The sequence below is a fragment of the Lycorma delicatula genome, chromosome 6 (genome assembly GCF_047948215.1).
Source record: "Lycorma delicatula isolate Av1 chromosome 6, ASM4794821v1, whole genome shotgun sequence".
In the NCBI taxonomy this organism is placed as follows: Eukaryota; Metazoa; Arthropoda; class Insecta; order Hemiptera; family Fulgoridae; genus Lycorma; species Lycorma delicatula.
In genome coordinates this window covers 71,367,932-71,382,006 of record NC_134460.1, presented here as the reverse complement: position 1 = coordinate 71,382,006, position 14,075 = coordinate 71,367,932, and the positions used below count along the sequence as shown (strand labels likewise).

The window sequence follows — 14,075 nt, the reverse complement described above, 5'->3', positions numbered from 1 at the left end:
ACCAAGAAGCGGCTAAGAGATACAAAGAGCAACAGGAGAATACAGAAGGTCTCCAGCTACCCATAGCTTGCTGTGAGAAGTTGTTGAACTTGTGGGCTTGCCCAACTTTTATGGTAGGAGGAAGACAGCGAGCAATGTCGAAGATTCAGGATAGTGAGACTAGGGTAACTCTGGCCATGCTAGAGGACCGAGATGTTAGCTAAGCCCAGGTGGAAGAGCAGAGCAGAACATTTTTTGTTCTCCTTGAGTTCAGATGGTGAGGGCTCTGACATCAATGTAGAGATATCCACCCGGGATGTTAGAGGTGACCCTTTGGTCAAAGATTTCTAGACAGTGCGGGGCAGATCTGGCAGTTCTGTTGCGCTGATCACTGCAGCCCCCAGCAGAGCATAGACAACTTATTGGACTTTGTAGAAGGAGTAGATTTTTGCCTCAGTTGAAGCATATTAGGGGTGTTCTTTCTGCTTTGGCAAAAGGCTTTGAAAAGTTGGCTTCCAAACCCAAGGAAGTCAAAGTAGTACAGGTTTTGGCTCCAGCTCACAAGCAGATGAAGCGTTATGCTGATGTGGGACAAGCGAGAAGCTAGCCAAGCCTTGAAGCAGCCTGAGGGGTAGTTTTTGTGAACAAAGTTGAGGAGCCTACTAAAACAAATAGGCAACTCAAGAGGACTTTCAGGTTGCCCTTTATGGCAACAGGAAGATTGGGGAAATTAAAGAGACCAGTAAGGGTCTGGTACTGGTTGAAAATGATAAAGAGACGGTCCGAGTCATCGTGGAGTCTTCAGAGGTGAAAAAGCTTGAGGTCAAGGTTGACCTGAAGCACTGGTGTAGACCCTGGGTCATTGTCTATGACACTGACTGGCGGCTGTCCGATGAGCAAGTCTATCACTTCTGAGCAAAATACTGAACTGGATAAGGCCAAATTCAAGAAAGAGTGTAGGCTATTCTTCAAGACTGGAAAGTGTGATGCCTAGCAGTATCATGACATTTTTTAACTTTGCGCTGGTCTCTTGGTAGGTTGTATGTTGATCTGATGTCCTGTTGCGTCAAGGCGTATGTTGACGTGCAAATGTGCCTCAAGTGCTGTTGTTTGGACACACAGCCAAATTCTGTAAGTATGCATGCATTGTGGCGAGGAAGGTCACAAGCATGATGACTGTCTGCAGAAAAAAGAGGCTCCATCCTGCGTATACTGTAAAAGGTTGCTCAAAGAGTGCAATTCTTTGGTCAACAGTAAGGACTGTGGTGGCTGTTACTTGTGTGGTAGAATTGTATTTCAATTATTTGGGTAGTAAGTATGCTTCTTTGAATGCCTAATATTTGTACATAGTGTTAGATGAATAGGTGTTGTGAGTCTCAGGGGTTGCTTTTCGCAGCACCCATCAAAAGTAGGGTGATCTACCAGGTCATGTGGTTTCTAAGGTTTCTTCATAATATATTGTGTTCTATTCGCTCTCCAATGCACAGGGCTTTTGATTTTAGGTTTTATGCAATTGCCAAATCACTTCTTTGGTAAAAGTTAGGTGATGGACTTGTGGGCACTTTTTATGGGCTGTTGGCTCTGTTCACAGGATCGCCTTTGCATCAGAAATGGATGGATCTTTACCTGTTAGCTGTTTATCTGTTTGCATTAGCCTCAGTCTTCGTCTGAATGCTGTTTGCATATTAATAGGGGACCTGATAGAGTTTTCTTTCCTTGTGGTTTCTACCGCTGTGATTTCACAACTGATTATTTGGCTAGCTTACTTCACTTTATACCCTGCACTGGCCACTGAGGGTTCATTTTAGTGTTAGTATCCTGGGTGGCTAGGGTTCTGCCTGGGCAGTTTTGCCCGGAGGTAGACGTGCTTGGCATCATGCCTCGGTTAGATAATTCAAGTATTGAATGGGGGTCATGCTCAGGAGTGTGTTATTCACTCTCCTGGGTATGGTTTTTCTGACTTAGCATGGCAGTTTTTGGTTGAATTAGGGTGCACTCTTAAGGGGCAATTAATAAACTGCAGTTGCGATTAACATTTTAGTTTATCCAAGCGGGCCTCAAAATTGGAACTGAAGTGGGAGACTTACTCAGTAAGACTTATATTCAGTTCCCGGCCAGACCAGACCTGAGGTTCTCTGGGATTATGTTTTTGGTTTGTTTGCATCCAATCACACAATCATTTATTATTGCTGTTGTTGCAATCAGTGGTTTATTGAATGACTGGTTCTGGAGTGGCATATTTAGGTGGCAGAACGTTTAGGTGTTAGCAAAGTTAGGCACAGGGTCTTCGTGCTTCTGCAGGTTTGGTAGAGCAGAGTAGTGTAGTTCCAGAGGGCTATATAGAGTAGTGTTTATTAGTTGTCCAATGCCTTTGGAGAAGGCTAGGACAGGGTGGAATTACTGATAGGAATATCTTTTAAGGCATTCACATCAGTGGCACATCACCAAGGCCAGCTGATTACTATGGAATCTTAATCAATTTGAGGTTTAGTCTAGAAGATGTCCTTCAATTAAGCCAATTATGGCTGGGAATGGAGTGGGGGTGTGGCAGCCAGCAATGTCACAAGGCGAGATTTCTTCCTCAGGGGGAATTGAGATGTAATGTAACTTGGCTCTGTTAAAGTCCATCGGATTATGAATGGTGGTGAGTGGCAATTGGAATTGTCGCAAGGCATCAAGGGTGTCTTCCCTTACAGGGGTTGGGATGTAACTTAACTCTTGCCCGGACTGTAGGGACAATGACGCTGTGGATCATGCTCTTTATGTTTGTCCCTGGTACTAGGCTGAACATACCAGAGTTGTTAGGGAGCTTGACAGAGTAAACTTCTTTCTAGATGTGTGGTTCATTTGGCAGACCCACACAAAATGGACTATAGTGGCTGGCTTCCTCTGTTTCCTCACACTGAGCAGAACAGCTGAGGGGGTTTAAGTAGAGTAGTACCCTGGGTGGCTAGGGACTGCCTGGACAGCTGACTGGAGGTAGGCATGTAGGCATGTTGGCATCAAGTTATGGTTAGTTAGAATTTGTTATGGTGATTAGTAGCATACTTGCTGTCGGTGGGATGACGACTGTACTATCAAGGGTATGGTTATCCATGCAACCGAGAGGTAGCGCCATTTTGATGAGGGCAGTTAATGAATGAGTAAAGTATCACTGTCAGTGGGATGGTGACTGCACTGCCAAGGCATGGTTTCACATGCAGCTGTGAGGTGTAGCACCATCTCGATGATGGTAGTTTATGTGATAAAGTAAATGTCATGTGGGACTCTGCGATGGAGCTGAGGGGAGTAGGAGGTCTGTCCTCTTTTTCTGGTAGACCAGACTGGAGTCCACAGATGTAATTAAACTAGGGGTTTGACTATCAAGCTAAGTTTACTAAGGGAACTAGGAATAAATTCTGTTGTTGCGAACAACATTTCTTGTGGTATGATTAAATAGTGAATTTGCCTTGAATATTATGAGATATTTGCTCACTAATAGCTTACTTAAAATGCAGAATTAGGTGCAGGATTATTGTCAAGATGTCTGAAAGAAGCCTACAGCAAAGGTGAAGGCCGAGTCAAAATTCACTGATGTAAATGTCTACCAGGGCATTACGTAAATGACATCCCAACGAGGCCTGACTAATTACTGTGAGATGTAATCAGTTAGAGGGTCAAAAGATGAAAGCCCATTAGCTCGTTAAAGCCCTGATGGGCTTTAGCGGACGTTGTCTTTAGGGATGTAACTTAACTTGGAGGTCTGTCCTTGACTCCCTGGTGGACCAGAATAGAGTCCATAGTAGTTGAAATAGATTTATGAGGTACAAACTTGATCAGTTACGATCAACTAAGGGGACTAGGTTCAAATTACTGTTGTTGCGATGAACACATTTTGTGGTATGCTTTAATGCTCGTGGTAAACTCATTTAATTTCTTCTGCCCTCGTTGTCCTTGGCAAATCATATACGAATATTTGTGGCCGCCGCTCGGCCAGGAACTGAACCTTCAGCCCGTTATTTTTCAGAACGTCAGCCTCCAACAGCCGTTTCCCCTGCTGCTCATTTACCACTTCCAGTACGACGCCATTGTCCCCTTGTTTTCATGATTCGGGAAAATTGGAACTTTTCTTTTCTTTGATCCAGTACCTTTTTCAGCGTTAGCTCCGTCATGGCTGACGAAGCCCTCGTCATGGTCTGATTAAAAGCAGACCAGGTATAATCGGGACCACCTTGATAGTTGCCCTTCCCTCCTCTTCAGTGGCTTTCCTTCGCCGGTGGCGGTCTTGATTGTGACTTGGTATTGCCACACTAGACACCATGGTGGCGGGTGGAGGTGCGGGGTTTGTCCCCGGCTACTCGCAGATTGGAATGAGGCTTTTCGCGGACCGGAATGAGGTTGCATTCCCCTTGTTAGGTGAACTAAACTGGTCGACTTATTTGGGTGTAGGTATGAATTTCTATGTTGCATGAAACACAATTTTGAATGGTATGAGTGTAGCACTGATTTAACTTTAACTCGTTTGTTTTCTGAGGCACTCACAGTCACTAACGCTGTTGTCAAATCTGTACTAGGCGCGGGGTTCACGCTTCCGCGGTTTCGGTTAGTTAGTTTGAGGGAATTATGTTAGGTTGGAAGATGTCCGTTTGAAGCCTACGTGAAGGCGAAATTTGATATGTATTTACTAATGCAAATGTTTGCTGAGCCATTTACATCGGTGGCATCCCGACCGAGGCCTGGCTGATGACTATGAGATGTAATCAGAGGGTCTTCTTTTCTATTGGATGCTACTTACAGAGTAGCATCCAATAGAAAAGACTGTCATTATTTATATGAAATTGTGTAAAGAATAAAATTAAATTAGGCTTAATGTGATGGAAAACTAGAAGAAACTTTTTGTAACTAAGAAGCAAAACACATAAGTGTACTGAATGGCATACATGATGGCTCATAAACGTACTGAGGTACAATAAAATACAGTGAAATAATTCTTTGTGATGTGAATGCAAAATACTGTTATATTAAATATAGTATTTTCCCTATGATGAATAATTTCCATTGTTGATTATCCAAATAATTAAAATTCTGTTTTTCAAGATTAAAAGCAGAAACTCATTTGTATAATTAATATTTAATGTATTGTTAACGTAAGTTTGGATTTCACAGTTTTTATTTTTCCTAGATTTTCAGTTTTACAAAATATATTGATTAATCTTGTTTTGCCAGCTCTAAAATATATTTCTTTATTTGGCTTAAGTGTTTCAGACTTGGTATTAAAAACATGAAAAAGATTTGATCCAGAAATTAAACTGTATTAGTTCATTACTTTGATAATTATTATTATTATTATTAATTTGTAATTAATATTTGAAGCTTAATATATAATAAAGCTTTAATATATTTGAAGCTTAATATTCAGATCAGCAATGAAGATTTTGTAAGTGAGTTTATGTTGAATTTTAATAAACTTTTATTATTGTACTTCATATTATTTTATATTTTTGTTGTTGAATACTTTTTGGACTTATTTAAAAAAATGAAAAAATGCAGTGTTAAACACAATACAAATATAGTGTTCTATTTGTGTGCAGCTTTTGCAGAGTTTGTTATGCTTTGTGAATGTCAAGAGTAATTCCAAAATTGGCATCTGATTGATTAGCCAATGAAAACAAAAATATCTTTGTTAAATACTAAATATCCAGCATCAAACTTCATCTTTATGAAGAAATGAGTCGCTCACTGCATAGTTCATTTTTTGAGAGGTGGTTGGCTCATGTTTAAAGCCAATTTCCTGTTTGAACTGCTAAAGTGTGTGATTTTTTAGAGTGGAGTCCTCCACTCTATGGCAATTCATGGACATGAATTGCCATAATCTTGAGTTTTTTGCACCATTTGCTTTTGAAGCTTCTTCAGGATTTTACTTTAAACTTCTGATTTGGCTATGAATCTATATTCCATGAATTTGTTAACTGTTAACAACATTCTCTTACAGCACCAAGACAATATAGCCATAATTTTTAGTTTGATGTGCCTCCTTAAATTTTTTGGACTTTAGTGAATGAGTGTGCATCTGCTGTTCTACATAACCATAATAACATTGCCATTGATTAATTATTATTGAAACTTGACAAAATCATTTTTGGATTATGGCATCATTTTGTTCTTCCATTTGCAAAAAGTAAGCTATGGTATATGCCTTTTACAGTTCACAGGAGTGACAAAGATAGGTACCATGTTTAATCAACTGCTGTTTTGACAGCATCAAACTGATTGAAAGACAAATAGGTATTATGTAACAAGATTATAGATAGCTGGTGGCTTGTGTTGCACACGCACACACATGCACACATACACACACACACATATGTGTGCGTATGTGCATTTGTGTGCACCTCGTTATGTCAACCAATTTATTTTAATCAACTTTTGTAAAGTACTCATTACGATTTGAAAAGATTAAAATGAAACAAAAAATATTACTTAACGGATTTCCAAAGAATTTGTAGATTCACTATTGCGCCCAATCAGATTTTTTAAGGGTGGTGTCAGGGGAAGGGAGGACCAACTTTTCTTTATGTTGTTTGGAGTCTCCTGAATGCTATTCTGCAATGTTTTTATACATTTACATGTATATAATTTTAATAGAATTTAAAACATGTATGCAAGTATAACATTTTTTTGTCCACTCTACCTGATGCAAACCATTACCAATTTTGACGAAACTTGGTAAGGTGATGTAAACTTATTGAGAATAGAGCCCTATTGATTTTCAAATGAATCAGTTCTCTGGAACCGATATTTGAGCCAAAAAAACAGGATTTTTGGGTATATTTTCAGCTTTTTTTCTTTCTACTGGGTGCAATTTTTAAGCGATTTTGATGAAACTTGGTAGGATGACGTAAACCTAGTAGAAATAGAACCCTATTGATTTTTAAGCAGGGAGGCAAAAAACTGGGTTTTTGGATATGTTTTCATATAGTAGCTTGAAGGGTGACTTGTTAAAAAGACAAATTTAGATTTTTGTGAGCACTACCAGGTAGGTGCAAGCTGGTTTCCCAATGATACCAAAACATCAATTTTGTATCCCAAACCAGATTTTTGCAAGCATCACCAAGTGCGAGCAGTTTTTGCTGTGATTCAAATTCAAAATATTATGGTTAAAGCCAAAATAAAATCTTTGCGAGCACCACCAGATATGAGAGCTAGGTTTTTTTATAATACTTTAGTTTCACAATAATCCAGTGTGATCTGGTATGAAGGAAAAAGGTTGTGTATAAAATATCAGTTTTGAAATTTTAAACGTTGTGGATCAATTTGAACCTTTTATTTATTGTGAACATACCTCACCATATTATGGATAACAGTATCAAAGTGGGTTGTTGGCAAGTAACAGTATTAAGCAATTGATACAGTAACAACTCAACAACTGCGTGAAAAGGAAAAAGAAAAAAACATAAAAATACAAGAATAATGTATTTATTGGAACAATACACAGTACCTCACACTATTATAAAAGAACACATGATACTAACATAACATGAGATATAAAAAACACAAAAAGTAGCTAAAACACCCAAAGCAATATTATTTTCAAGAATCATTACAGCAATGCAACATCCTTTACTAACTAAAATCAGACAGCAACAGAGGTTTATTGTTTTAACTAATTTTTAATCCATTATATTCTTTTATCATAAATATTAAAAGCATTCAAAATTTATTTTTTTGTGTACATCGCACAACTTATATTTCAACAAAAAGTAAATTAGTATAAAAAAATAATTAATAAAAACCACTTCATCGTACCAAAAGCCTCCACCAGACTATCATTCAAATTTTGTTATAAAAAAATTTAGACACCTAATTCATTATTTTGATTTTATGAAAATGTACTGCCATAAATCTTATGCTACAAGTATTTAGAGACTAGAAATGTGATATTTACTCTGTACTATTTTACTGGCAAATTAAAAATAAATAATCAGTAGTAATATCATTAGCGATTAGAACATCTCCAGAAACTCCAGAGAAACTCCAGAAATCTCCAGAGGCTCCAGAAACTGAGTTATGATTTAATTTACTCTAAAGGTCTTTTTTTCTTGATCTGATTTTACTTCTAGTTTAAAAATAAATTTCACTTATTGGGATTCTTTGAAAATCTGAAAAAATCTTAGAATATATTTTTAGAGTAGTTTGACCTCAACTATGGATGAAACCAACTACAACTGAATGGATGTCTGTCTGTTACAAGAAAGTGTAAATCTCAACATAAAGAAAGAAATATATATATTTTTTTAAACTTGTTTTTGTTACATAAGTTCTTAAATACAATTATTATAATTTAGATTTTTTATATTATCTAAACTTATATTTATATTTTATAAATTTTATTTATATTAAATAAATTTATATTTTCTCTAATTTGTAAATCCATCTAATAATATATATCAGTTGGTTTTCTTTTCTCGTATAATAATTTTAATGTTCATAAAAATTAATATAATAATTTTATTATTTTTTTTTTCAAAAATTAAACAAATAAATTATTTATATTTTAATAATATATAGATAATTTTATATTTTATTTATAAATTTTATAATCTTGTTTGATAAGTTTGTCAATATCATAAATTAGGAAAATAAAGGGTCCTCAAAAAGGGTTTTTATGACTACATGTCTAAATTATAAAACATTTAATTATATAAAAATTTACAATAAAACATATAAATTTATTGCATACCACAGTACATTGCAATGTGGAGGATCTCGTCATGCTTGGCTAACATCTAAACTAAAACTTTTCTGTATCCATTTGTGATTGACCACATCAAGCATTACAGTTATTGTCTGAGAGTAATTCTCGCTCTCAGGTGTAGTATAACATGAATCTTTTTTTTTGACTGTGTTTCTGATGTTGTGCCACCAAAAAAAAAACATCTGTAGGGGTGAGATTGGAGCTTTTCTTGATATTCAGAAAAAGAAACACCTCTCCCTTTTCAATGATCAGGGAATCTTCTATTGATTGTGCGTCTCGTTAGATTATGAAAAGTGGTACTGTTTCTAGCCAGCAAAGACCTGATCTGACTCATCCAGATTTTTTCCTGCAGCTAAATTAAAAACAAAGTCTATGGAGAAAAGGTTGTTTTTTTCTACAACAGAGAAATCATCAGTGCTATAGCAACTGTAGTGGCTAATAATTGACTGAATCTAGAATGATATAGATCACTTAGGTGTTTGTTAAGGAATAATTATTGAAATACTAAGGTAAATTTTAATTTTCTTTGCACATATTGATACATGATTTAATGATATATATTCTATTATATATATATATATATATTACTTGTAATATCATAAACAACTTTTCCATTGAGCTAGTGTAAATGATTTAAACATAGTTGTAGTCATTTTATAAAGATTTTATTTAAACTATACACCAATTTTATATCATTTAAAAATATTTTTAAGTTTTTATTTAAAAAACAGATTAACTGCTATATTATTTAATCTGTATTTAATAATTTTTTGATATATTGTGTTACCTACTGTGTGATAAGAATACCTCTTATTTTTTATATTGATTAATATCCTAATTTTGTAATCGTCTCTAACTTTTATATTACATGGAGTACATATTCTTTATTTTAGTTGAGCTGTCATAAGCTTTGGCCTCCATTACTGTCCTCTTCTGTGAATTCCATATTTCTAGATTCCTATTAGTCTCTCTCTTCTATTATCTTTAAATGAAAAATATATCTGAGGTTAATATAATAAAGAGAGGTTGTTCATCCATCATATAATATAGTTGAATAAAATATTTGAGATGGATAATCCAGAGCATTTCTTCCTGTTGGCCAATTACCATGCTTATGAGGTTGGTTTATTTGTTGGTGACTTTATTACAGGATTACTTGAGTTTTTTGATGAATATATTAATATATGTTCATGAATATGAATACATATATTTTGATGAATATATCACTCTAACCTTTAATGTTGTTCAATATATGTGATATACAACTGATGTAATATCTCATGATATAATTTGGTTTGCTTGGCATTTATCCCGTCATCATTCCATTCAGTCGCCTTAAAGCATAAGACCGAATGTCTGTGCCACAAACGGCTACTGAGCCACGAAACAGTTTAGCAACTAGTGTCCTAACTAGCTCCTAGAGCTAACCAAAATCGTGAGCGGAATAAGCAGGGTACCATACACCACTCGCTTGCGTGTCCCCACTGCCCACTTGTCATATATTACTAAAAATGGGTAGGCGCATCCCGTCAACTAATAAAAGTGTATATAACACTCAATAAATTAAATTTACTTCATCAAGACAGCAATTTGCTGCCACGCCTAGGCCGCTGAATGCCGGCAATACCTGTCCACCATTAAAGCACTTGGAGCCTTAGTCTGGCTAGTAGCCAGCCATACCTCTCGGTTAGCTTCCTACAGCAGCACAGTAGAAGTCCTTTTCTTTATCAAGGAACTCCCACACGGTCCAACAATGCTGCTCTCATCACATTGTCTCGCCACTTGTGGGTGGCCAATTTTCCCCTTGACCTCTAAGTTCCAGGATGGCCTGAGTTCTGGTCCCCCCAAGAGCTGGACAATCAAACATCATGTGTTCATTCAATTGTACCTCCTTGCAGACGCACAGCTCATCAGCTGCCAGGTGGAACTAAAACAAATTGGTTTAAATTTACATGGTTGGAGAGCACTCGGGCTCCCGTTGCCCTTAAAAATGAAGGAGAGGCATACCATCTCCCCAGATCCTGTATAAATCTACACAATGATCTTTCCTTAGTCATGGCGTGCCATTCTTGCTGCCATGCTTCCATCGTGAGGCTGTAAAGCCTCCTCTGCAGACAAGAGATGGGCAACTGTTTGAAATTTAGAACCAGTGCAATGAGATCACCATTCTGCTCCGGTACAGGCCTGACTCAAAACCGCATCCCAAATACCTTGGCCTCCCTGCCTCTTTGCAATTTCCACATGGCCACCCGAACTTTCACCAATAAAGCGATTGGGAGAGTCTTTCCCAATACAGTAGTAGCCTTGTAGGAGGTTGTTTTATAAACACCAGTGCATACAATTAAGGCTCTGTGCTGGGCACTCCTTAAATTTTGAATAAGTGCTTGATTTCTTTCCAACCTATCTGCACAAACGGACGCCACGTAAGCGGTCATACTTTCGAAGACACCTGTTTACGCCATTCTGGCATAAAGTTTTCCGTTATTTTCTACGAATTCCAAGCTAGGGTGGGTCCCGTTGTTTTGTTACAAGGAATGTTTAAATCCCACTTGGTTTCGTATTTCTGGGTCTGTAAAGTCCACCTGCTTCCATTATTGTTCTTGTGTTCGACCCTCCCACCGTCATCCTTAGCGACCGCGCCCATTCTTCTATCGAGTTATTTCTGACTACCCTTTTCATACACCCGTTATTTTTTCGTCCCCTTACTAATACATACACACACTCTCCTGTCCACTACTTGGATCTGGTTACCCCCGCTTTCTTTCGCCATCTTTTCGGCAGAGTTAATCCAACATCTCACCACTGCAGTCGCCTAGGGCAATACTCTCCTGCAAACTTTGTGGTAACATTCACGCTCAAGCAGAATCTCAAACTCATCACTACACATCTGAGATTCCACACCTCATTCTACCACTAAACCACATCACACCTCTGTATTCCTGATTCACCGTGCGGACTACGCCCAGGACTACATAGGTATTCTTCTGTACTTGCTGTTACGAGTTCATCTCTGGCAAATATTTGTGTGCTACAGGCAAGTTCAGTTTTTCATTACTCATTACGTTAAACCATTATGTTATCATTCAAATTTGTGGAACATTCAGTTCATTATACCTATGCCGTTCAAGTTTCAATTTCACTTTAGTACAGTCACGACAGGTCATTTACAGAAGGCTGTCATTGTTCAGCTGCAACCTATTTCATGTGCTCAATTAAGTTCAGTGTGATTATATTGTAATTAACTCTTTTGTACTGTAATTTTATTGTGTCCGTTTCTACGTTAAACTAGAATTACATTTTTACATTATTTAATGTTAAGTTTGTGGTTCACAAATCAGGAAAGGCTAGTGCCAATTAAGATTCACTGTAATTGATGTTTCTAAGTTAATGACATTTGTTCATTCCTAATTTTTCAATATTACAACATTTGTCAGCAATGCAATAGTTTTTCAGACATACTATGTTTATTGATGTTATATTTTTCTAAAGTTATAATTAAAACTAAGGTGTTTCATGTTCTCCTTCAGGCTTTGTCAAAAACGTATATTGTCAAAATCTGTATTTAGAAGCGTGTACTCATGTATTTTTTCATTTAACTATCATTGTTCAGACGCTGATTTCAGCTGATGTATTAAGTAGTTTTTAAGGTTATAATAATTAACTTATATTAATTTGTTTTCATTAAAGTCCAATTTCTTTTGGCAAATACTAGCTGTGTGTTTTTTTTATTTTTTAACTTTACCCAACAACACCTCAGTACACCATGTAGAAATGATGGCTCGACAGTCCGTAATCCTTTCGAGCAATCCTCCTAAGCTTGTGCATTACAGAGCGGCGTCCGCTGCTACTTGCCTAATGTGGTTGCTAAACAGCAACTTCTCATCAAACAAAACATCTAGGTACTTAAGAACTCCAACTCAACTGATTACACAGCCTTTATACTTAATACGGGGGTTACGACTGTATGATAATTTATCTGCACCCTTGAGAAGCATAAACTTCATCTTGGGCACAGAAATCCTTAAATTTTCCAGCCCTCTGCGGTTGACAAAGCCGCATATCATGATAATTTGTCTCCTATAATTGAATAGTTATTTGTTCATATTTGATTACAATAATAAGGGATATCCAAGGCGATATGGAAATTCATTAGGCGAATGAATTTAGTTTCTTTAATAGGAAATACGTTACAATAAGATTATGGTTAATACCACTTGTTACTTCTTTTAAATTAGTATTAAATTGATGTTTTATTTTTGCTCATATTATATTAATTATGTTGCTGGTAATCTCTGAAACAGACTTGCCTCTAAAGATATCTTATTTCCAATAATCTGAAGTATTGTCTAAACTGTATTATTAAGTAATCTAAATTTATTTTGATTGTAAAATAGAATAATAATTATAGTTTATAATATTTGATTTAGTGGCAAATAATTTTTTTGAGGTTTTAGGAGCATTTGACTGCTATGCTCATTAGCCTCTTTCCATATCAAAAAAAATAAATAAATAAAAAAAAAAAATTTCTTGCCCTTCTCATTAATTGATTAACAACATGCTCTGCAGACTAGTTTTGTCAAAACATATCATCTAAATATAGACTTGTTAAAAGGTTATTAAAGCCCCAACACACAAATGACAAGGGTGTAAACAGCCTTTGTCATTTAAAAGCATAAACCATCTCTAACAAAACATTGTCAAAACTATCAAATACAGTTGACGGTTACACAAAAAATTATGAAACATATTAAAAAATGTTAAACGCAGGATGACAAGCATGTGAAGGGCCCTTGCCCCTAAAATAACTCAGAAATAACTTCTAACAAAAGTTTTTAAAACATCTTCAATGTCACACAAAAATTAAAATACACATCACTTCATTAAAATTTGTCATAGAAGAATGCATAAAAAAGAGCTTCTTCTTATGTCCTATTGTCTAGGATTTCCCTTAGGCCATCCTTTTTTGCTTCACTTTTCCATCTTCCTAAAGACCTCAATGTCAAATTCCAAGGTAACTGAGGCCTGGGAGATGGAATCATCCGATCCTGTGCAGTAAACCACGGAGGATCCCTTGCTACTGGCATCAGATAATACCTTCTCAGATGCTGCAGTCAGTAGTGCATCATAGTCAAGATTTGATGCACTCCCTGCTGTTGCTTGTGGGGCAACTGAAATCCTCACCCTCTCACTTAAAGGCCTCCTTGATTTTGGAGGCTCCAATTTTGTTTTTGTTAAAACCTTTTTTTCCTATATTTTTATTTTCTCAGTTCCCTGCATGGGTTTTGCAATTTCCACTTATGCTTCTTGCCTATTCTGCTTTCATTATATGCCTTGGAACTTGTAGAAGGTTCATTCCTCAGAA

At 36.5% G+C, this 14,075-nt stretch overlaps 1 protein-coding gene across 6 annotated transcripts in view; it reads left to right on the top strand.

Moving 5' to 3' along the window:
- Positions 1–14,075, top strand: part of LOC142327131 (anoctamin-4-like) — a 206,218-nt gene that overhangs the window by 128,419 nt on the left and 63,724 nt on the right. The window contains exon 19 of one of the 6 annotated variants that reach the window (XM_075370018.1): positions 5,216–5,430. The exons of the other annotated variants lie outside the window; for them this stretch is intronic. Within the exon in view, the coding sequence (XP_075226133.1) occupies positions 5,216–5,235 (20 nt within the window). The 3' untranslated portion in view covers positions 5,236–5,430. Of the gene's footprint in view, positions 1–5,215; positions 5,431–14,075 lie in introns of those variants that run through there. 6 annotated transcript variants of the gene reach the window in all.